This window comes from Pelophylax lessonae, assembly GCF_965119305.1.
Source record: "Pelophylax lessonae genome assembly, chromosome: 1".
Taxonomy (NCBI): Eukaryota; Metazoa; Chordata; class Amphibia; order Anura; family Ranidae; genus Pelophylax; species Pelophylax lessonae.
In genome coordinates, this window is record NC_138768.1 from 301,676,118 (window position 1) to 301,685,526 (window position 9,409).

The 9,409-nt window shown below is 37.8% G+C and overlaps 1 protein-coding gene across 1 annotated transcript; it reads left to right on the plus strand.

Moving 5' to 3' along the window:
• The first annotated feature begins 241 nt into the window (after positions 1-241).
• On the plus strand, positions 242-4,026 carry TMEM119 (transmembrane protein 119). The gene is made up of 2 exons (XM_082244225.1): positions 242-347; positions 2,482-4,026. The coding sequence occupies exon 2, from the start codon at positions 2,503-2,505 to the stop codon at positions 3,484-3,486; it is 984 nt and encodes a 327-aa protein (XP_082100351.1). The 5' UTR covers positions 242-347; positions 2,482-2,502; the 3' UTR covers positions 3,487-4,026.
• The last annotated feature ends 5,383 nt before the right edge of the window (positions 4,027-9,409 follow it).

The following is a 9,409-nucleotide window of genomic DNA, read 5'->3' on the forward strand; positions in this document are numbered from 1 at the left end:
TGAGTATTGTAGAAATTTTTCTGTTTTTTTCTGTTTTAAGTTAAGTGCCCAGTACTGTATATACAGCAGCATATGTTTATGCACGGAAGGTTGATTACAGTAAAAAATAATACATTCCTAGCCCAAAATGTGATGATTGTAGCCCCCCCAATAATGATGGGGTTAAATTTCCCCGCCCCTGGATCCAGAAGGATGCACAGAAAAGGCAGGAGGGATTTAATTTTAAGGGCTGAGCTTGCCCCCCTCTTCTCTTTTCCTTAATGAAAACAGTCTGCATTAGACTGAGTTAAGAGACAGGCTATCTCAGCAGTGGAGTCTGCAGGAAATTACAAGCTTGGAACATAACAGTAAGTTACTAAACTCTCCCTACTCTAACTTGTTGCTTATAACAAATCACTCAGCCATAGGGAAAGTCCTAAGTGTATACGTTTAGCTGCATTTTTTTTTCTAATTTTTAACGTACGCGTCCTAAGACACAGCTGGCGTGTAGCTTGCAGGCAGTTTTCTTTACGATCTGGAATTTAAGAGCATTTGGTAAGAAGCCATTTAGTGTTATGCTTTTAACCTTTTTAGGAAACCTTTGTGCACATAAGGAGTGTTATTATCCACAATATATTATAAACATTAATAATGTAACTAAGTTCTGCATATACTATGTCCTTACAACTAGACATGTATTCTTTATCTTAACTTTATATGTTACTAGTTAATTATTATTTAATTGCAATGTCTGTTATATTTATTACTTGAATGTGTTCATGTTTTTACCGATATATATTATTGTCTATAACAGTAATTTATTTGTGCTGTATTTAGTTAATTTATCTAATTGTGCACAAATGTGCTGAAGTTTGCAAAGGTTTTATTATGATAATGTATTGGATTAAATGCTATTTTGAAGATGAAGCTGTTGACCACAACAATTAGGTTTAAGCTGTCATTTATAAAGTACAAGTTAGAAAAGCAGAGCTAACATCTATCTGAATGGTTGCTATGGCAGCAGCCATATTTTCCTTTGCTCACTTTTTTTTTTTATTCAGTTTATAAAGTGCGATTTGCATGTTACTTAATGGCCTTCCTGTGGAGAGCTTTTATTTTTAAGCAGAAAAGCTGAACTTAGAAAAAAGCAAGACCTAGCTCTTGAGTTTACTAGTGTTTCCTCCAGATGTGGAACATTTTCTCCTTTCTAACCTGTGAGCCTGGGATCTGGAGTCCCTAGGGACTCTACTTTATAACAAAGAGGCAGACGGAGCCCAGATGTGGTAGGCACACACAAGGGGGCAGGGCTCCAACCTCTGCATCATGCTTTTAGGGATAGCACAGGATCTGCTACTGCTCTTTTAATGTACTTCATTCGTTTTTGGGCTCAGCATAAGATGTTAACATTGCAAAAGAAATAAAAAAAAAATAATATATATAGTATTATATATATATATATATATATATACATATATATATACAGTATATATACAGTATATTTATATCTAAATATATATATATATTTAGAAGCAAAGGTGTCTCTCTCTCTCTCTCTCTCTCTCTCTATATATATATATATATATATATATATATATAGAGAGAGAGAGAGAGAGAGAGAGAGAGAGAGAGAGAGAGAGAGAGAGAGAGATAGAGAGATAGAGAGATAGAGAGAGAGAGAGAGACCTTTGCTTCTAAATTTTAGTAAAATATAGCTACAGTACATCCCTTGTTTTTGTACTTTGATTTGAGTATGAACAAGTACTACAGGGGTTAAATATTCATATTTTGCACGTAAATGCAGTTTTCATATATCCACTGCTGGACTAAAGCTCACCCAGCAATCCAAATTAACCCTTGTTTTATATGAGAGGATAGTGAGAGGATGTAAGAGAAGACACAACTATATCATTGTCCATGATATTTTTCTACGTGAGTTTAGTTTAAAAAAAATGCAAAGTCTATTTTAACAACTGACATATGTGAAATTCTTTTAGGAGACTAAAAAGCGTTGTTCCTATGTATTTTTGAAAAATGGAGTTAGCCCTGAACCTGCAATGTATCTAACAACACATTGCTATAAATTACATAAACTGCTTGTTTAGAATCTTGTAAATAGTTAAATAGTTTTTCTATTTTTACTACATCAAAGTGATGTGACAGTTGCTTTTGCCATGAAATGTTATAAAAAGAAAAAAAAAATGTTTTTTTTAAAAAATAAAACCAGATACAAGATGCTTTCTATATACATATATATATATATATATATATATATATATATATATATATAGTATGTACTGTTTATATAAAGACAGATCTTCTTTACATATGCCCAAGTGCACCTTACTTTTATTTGTGCAAAGGAGTATCCGTTTTTTTAACATTTTAACATTTTAACATATACTTTGTACCATGTTTGCTATTATTGCAGATGTATGGCTACTGTTTTCTATTCTCTTCAAAACTTGCCTTTACCAGACATGATATGTCAGCTATTTTTTACAGATACTGAACCTCCACAGAAAAATGGGCCACCTTTTGACCTTATGTATGTTTCTGTTCTTAACGTATCCTGTATCCCTGGCTCGATACACCACTGATCCTGAGTTTGGAAGTGGAGAAGGAGATGGGACAGCGATTGTTTCCAATACTCAGAGCTATGACATTGTTGGATCTACTACAGAGACCTCTGTGAAGAATGTAAATGGCACAACCACTTCCTTAAATGTCTTGGAAAATATAAAACAGTTTTTTAAGGAGTACTTGCTGCTTGTAATTGTGGTAGGTTCTCTGGTTGCCCTGCTTATATTTATTATGTGTGCTGCAGTGATTATGAGTCACAGACACAAAGCATCTGCTTATTATCCGGCATCTTTTGCACCAAAAGAGTATGTAAACCATGATGACAAAAATGGAGGTCCTAGAGCTTTTAATGAGATTCCCGAAAAACCCCATGATGAAAAGATTGAAGAAGTGGTAAGTTCAAGTAACCAGCTACAAGCTGATATTCTTAACGCTGCTCAGAACCTTAAGTCTCCAACCAAGGGTTGTAGTATTAAGGAGCAAAAAAATTGTGAAGGACCCCAAAAGACCTGTGAACTTTCCCATAAAGAAAATCCACAGGAAACCACTAGTGAAAAGTCCCCAGAGAGTTCCAAACCCCAAGAAGAAACTCCTGGGAACAAAGTGGAGGAGGCCCCAGCTGGTTCACCAGAAGAAGCTAAACCTATAGATAATTCTCAGGAGGCTCCAGCGGAACCAAATGAAGAAACTAAACCCACAAGTGATTCTCAGGAGGTTCTAGCTGATCCTACACAAGAAACCCAACCTGCAGGAGAATCTCAGGAAGCCCCAGCTGAAGCTAAAGCAGATGCCCCAAATCCCCCAGACGAAGTAAGTGGAAAAGAAGAAGTGAATCCCACTCCAACTGAGTGTGGAACAGCAACCAGTAATCCTTGTGAAAGTCAAGAATCACAGCAGGCTCCAGACACACAACCATGTGGAGTTTAACGCAGCATGATAGTATTATTATAAAGACAAGAAAAGTGTTGCGCATCTGGCTTTTAACGGCAGATAATCAACCTTAAAGTCATAAATAATTTCCACAGTCTAAAATGGCACTGGGAAGTAAACTGTGGTGCTTATGTTTTAAAAACAGCTTAAAGGCAATATCAATCATATTTCTGGTTTTACATTGTGAGATCGTTCTTCTTTTAGAGTGGGCAACATAACTGATATACTAATGCAATGTAGTTCCAATTGCCAATACAGAAGCATGTACAACTGTATATGTAGATCTCCTTTTAAAAGAAGATATGTTGCAAAATAATTGGTTCCCAGTATTACACCTATTTATGGTTGTTTGCATTCATGTTCAATGCTTCTCGTACTCCAAAAGCAGGCCTTGTCAAGAACTGCCACCTATTTAATGAGCATTCATTTAATTAAAAGAGTTACCGGTATATAAAGCTGAAAAGCTGTAACACATATTACAAAGGAAGCAGGTGTCCAATGGTAACTTTTGACAGCACACAAATAATTTTGGTAAAAAAAAAATCGGATAGTTCCTCTCTTTATAAAGTCTATGTTTTTTTACAGTTTTATTTTATTAAATATTTTACCAGAGAATACCCCTATTCAATACAGGGTATCCTAGTTTGTGTCTACCAATAGACACCCATAGTAAAAAAAAAAAAAAAAACGAATTTCTATGCATTTGGTTTGATGAGATGGTTGGTAGGTGATTTTGATACTTTATCCAATCATATAAACCTCTGTGTGTAACGGAACATGTGTTGATAAGCAATGCTACACAAAGGGAGTTTCCTTATAGGTCATGTGGAATATATTTCCATTCATATGTTTATTTTATTATGTATATGAGCTTTATTTAAATCTATTCCAGTTATGATTTTCTGGAACATGTCAACAAATGAAGCCCTTTGATATTTAACATAGTGACATTTTGGAATAAATAACAATAATTTAGGGAGTTAGCAAGTTGGTTGAAACGAGACAAAAGCTGGTTAAGATGACATGTTGGGTCAAACTAGAGAATAGCTGATTATTGAGTGTACTGTATATTATCAGTTTATTATACTTCATTTTTAGTATATTAGTTGAAGCAGAAAACAAGAAATAAATATTTATATTTTTAACACAGGCTTTTTCTAAAGCAGTGTGTTTATTTAGAGACAATAATTCAAATTTTACCCCAAAATGTGGGTACTTTCACTATATAAACATATATGCTGGGCCAGTGTTGGGGTCACGCAGTTAAGTGTACTTACTGTATGCAAGGTTTCAAACATACCTCTTTGGATACTCTTAAAATTGAATGATTACATGTTTTGTCTGTGATTCTAAGTGCTATATCCTGCTCAGGACCAACTGTAACTTTTCACATTGTGAATATTATTCCAAGGTTTTGGGCCAACTATGTAAAAAATAAAACATTTTAAACATAAAACATAAAAATTATTCTACCTTTAATAAAGCCATCATTTTTGGTGAACACTCAGTCACCGTTTTATTTAGGAATGTCCTTGATTGCTCAGCATTTCTGCTTGGTGTGTATGAGTGTGAGGTGGAATTATGAGTGGATTGGGATGACCAGATGTCCTATGAATACTTTAAACACCAAACCTTTAGATTTCAGGGCAATTTAAATAGTGATAAATATTGCACTTGCAGTTTTCCAATTCCTTAACTGGCTAAAGCAGATTGGAATCACTATCATGTGGCTTTAACCCTCAGTTCAATTCCTAAGCACTTTGGGCAACTAATTTATTAATTTACTGTATATGCAGCTTTTTATCTTTTAATCCTTGACTATGTTACAGTTTAAGCTGGTGCCAAGACTGCTGCCCTGTGTTTTCTGTTTTAGGGTGGCTCCTTTCTCTTGTAGCAAATTATTGAGCCACCCTTGCATGCAAGGGTTGTGTCTCCCTCCCTACACAGTGTGCATCAATAGAAACCAATAGCCTAGGATGGCAAGGCAATCCCCCTGCTCCTCATTGTCTACAGTTAACTCTTACCTGTGATGACCGAATGTTCAGGGAAGTAGCACTAAGACAGCGGAAGCTATCTCAGCAGCATTGGAAGTTGTAAACCTCAAGTGCTGGGGTAAGATTTTTAAGGTATAGTTTACTTTGGAATATTATTTTATTGTGCACAATGTGTTAAACTAAAAAACACTGAGGGTTTAATACTACTTTATGTAGAGTTTGACAATATGTCAGCAATTTAGAGTTTTTAGCATGGCTTCCAAAACTTGGTAAGTAACAATGTTATGCCATGGATGCACCAAAGTTATCTTTGAAGAGCTGTGTGCTAAGGCACCAGAAGACTTTGCAAACACAGAAGATGTTTGTACGTGGCAATTTACCTAATAAGCTGGACAAAACATATCGGCCTCAGGATCATACTGATGTTAGCACATGGCTCATCAAAGATAGCGTGTATTATCATGGTGCTGCCACATCATATATTTCCAAGGCCTTGTAGGCATAATACCATAAACATGTGTATACCATGATGGAATCTTTCCGTAGATATCTGAAATTTGTTATAATAACCAGTGTAAGCTGCACAACTGCCATATCCATATTGGACTAAATCCTGCCATGTTGTAATGGACTTTTATTAGCCAGGCTTGGCAATGGTTTCAGATGCTTAGCCTAAGACATTTGCTCTTTTCAAATTATTTTGCTTTAAAAGGAACCAGGCTTGTTTTTATAGGGGAATGCTCTGGGGCATGTCCTGACTGTACTTCTTGAATCATTGATTTGACATAATAATCACATGAGGATATACCTAGTATCAAGGATTATTATAGTTCCAAAGCTTGCACCTTCAAAGACAAGTTAGATATGGCAGCTTCCATGTTTGTGTTCTAATCATTCTCTTTAGGGTACCATGTTAGCAAATACCACTTAAAGGTTTTTTGGAGGGTGTGTGTGGCTCATAAAATAAATAATTTACAGATTTCAGTTATATAGGTGCTCAGTGATCACTGACTGTAGCATTGTATGAGCTGGGGATATATCTCTTGGCTGGACTCAAGGTTTTAAAGCACAAGATGATCAGTGGGCATTTGCAATCATGCAGTGATAAAAAAAAACAAAAAAATATTAGGAGTTTGTACATTGTGTATGCGTAGTGTACCACTATGTTCATTCCCCATAGAAAATAGGATATTACGTTGTAGATATACCCCGAGAGTCTATGTGTCCAGCAAAAGTAAAGGACGCTGCAGGATTGCAGCAATCATAAATACTTAATTTGGAATACAAAGATCACTATGTGTACTGTGTTTCTTCTGCTATTATGTTTTGAATAATTTTATACCATTTATTTCTAAAGAAATTGAACACATGAATGGAAACAAAGTAATTTTCTTTTTCTTTATCATTCATTGAGGGACACCGGAAATTTAACATATCTAATGCAGTCAGCTGCCTACAGGAGATTGGGACACTTGCAAACAAAGAAAAATGTAATTAAATTTGGGCCAGCCCCATAAAACTTCCAACTACTGTTGAGCCACCCAGTATAACTTCTCCTCTATGAGTGATGTTTGCGTTTTTTGTTAGTGTCCTGGGCGGGGGGGGGGGGGGGGGTTCCTTAGCTCAATTGACAGTCTAACTATATATATTATAGTTCTAACTATATAAATAAATATATATATATATATATATATATATATATATATATATATATATATATCATGCTAGCCCCTTTATTTTCAGGATTTTTATTTCTTTGATGACTTAACTTGAAGGCTGTACTCAGACGACGCTGGACTGGAGGATTGCTGAGTTAGAATGGAATGCAACCTTCAGGCTCTTGGCTCTGCTCTGCATTGGGGCTCTTTCCAGACCTTTTTCTATTGTGTTAGCCGCAAAAGGCTTTCTGCATGCAAAATCATGGCACAGCCTCTGGTTTGACCATGTGTCTGAAGATTCATGCAGACAGTAAGGCCTGTTGGGCTAAAGCGCTGGGGGCTACCTCGCAGTTGGTACTGTTTTCAATTCCCTGCAACTGCGGCCTCACATTAGTGAGAGACATAGTTCTTTTAGGCCAAGCTGGCCCAAACTATGTACAGTGTATCCAAAGATGGAGTTCAATGTTAAAGGGTAAATCTACTTTTGTGGGGGGGGGGAAAAAAAACGGTATTTTCGACTTACCGTAAAATCCTTTTCTCTGAAGTTCATTGACAGACGCAGCTCCATATTCTTCTTAACCATTGGGTTATGCTGCCTCCTACAGGAGTAGGACACTAGGCAGGAAAAAACGTAACCACGCCTATGGGGCAGTCCCTGCAGGCATACACCCACTCACTCTGCTATAGGATTCAGTTTTTTTGCAAGCAGTGTTAAAGGAAAAAACCCCAATCCACTCAGAAAAAGAGGGGCGGGTGCTGCGTCTGTCAATGAACTTCAGAGAAAAGGATTTTACGGTAAGTCAAAACTCCAGTTTTCTCTATCATTCATTGACAGACGCAGCTCCTTATTCTTGTTAACCATTGGGACGTCCAAAAGCAGTATTTGCATGAGGGGTGGGAAAACAAAGCAGAAAATAACGTAATTCCCAAAGGCTAAACTTAGCCAATCAGGTAACATGGAGCTCAACCAGGAACAACTGGAGCTCACCTAGAAACACATACACTCACAAAGAGAATATTTTCTCTTTTAAACAGCAGCCTGCAAAACCTTGCGGCCAAAAGAAGCATCCGAGGATGCCAACACATCTACTTTGTAGAATTTTGTGAACTTGTGCACAGATGACCAAGTTGCCGCCTTGCAAACTTGCATTACTGACGCCTGATGGCAAAAAGCCCAAGAAACACTCAGCGCCCTAGTAGAATGAGCCTTCACAGGGAAAGGTGGAACCTGACCCTTCATTGAATAAGCCTGTACCACTGTCTTCCTGATCCATCTGGATCTGGTCGCACCAGACGCAGCCAATCCCTTTCGAGGTCCTTCCGTGAGGACAAAAAAAGAGAGTCTGATTTCCTGAAAGATTCAGTAGCCTCCAGGTAAACCCTAATTGCCCAAACCACATCCAAAGAATGCAAGGCAAATTTCCTTGAGATGCCTGGGCTTAGGACAGAGTGAAGGCAGCACAATGTCTTCATTCAAATGGAAATCAGAAACCACCTTAGGAAGAAACGACTGATAAGGACAAAGTACTACTTTATCTCTGTGGACCACCAGATAAGTGCCGGCAATTCAGATACTCTGCAAGCAGAGGCAATAGCCACCAAAAAGGTTACCTTCTGTGACAGTGTAAGCAGAGGAATCTCCCTAATGTTCTCAAAGGGAGGTTTTTGAAGAACAGACAGTACCAGGTTAAGATCACACGGAGGTAACAGGGACCGCATCAGAGGAGCCATATGGCGAACCCCTTGAATAAAAGTGCAAATCAAAGCACGCATAGCTAAAGGGCATTGGAAAAACACAGCCAAAGCCGACACTTGGCCGTTCATGGTACACTAAGCCAACCACTGCTCAACCCCTCTTTTTGGAGAAAAGCCAAAATCCTAGCCACTAAAAAGGAGTGTGGATGCACCTTCAGCGATTCACACCATGAGATTTACGATTTCCACGTACAATGATAGATCTTCCTGGAGGTAGATTTTCTAGCCTTCAACAGTGTAGGAATCACCGAGTCAGAAAGACCCCTATCCTTCAATACCTGGCTTTCAACAGCCACGCTGTTAAAGCCAGCGACTGTAAAGCAGGATGAAAGATCTGCCCTTGAGACAGCAGATCTTCTGTGAGAGGAAGTCTCCAAGGAGCATCAGCGACCAACCTTACCAGATCTGCATACCAAGACTGGCGAGGCCAGTCTGAGGCCACCAGAATGACCAGAATCCCTTCCACCTCTATGCTTTGCAAAAGCCTCGGCAGGAGTTTCAGCGGAAGGAACG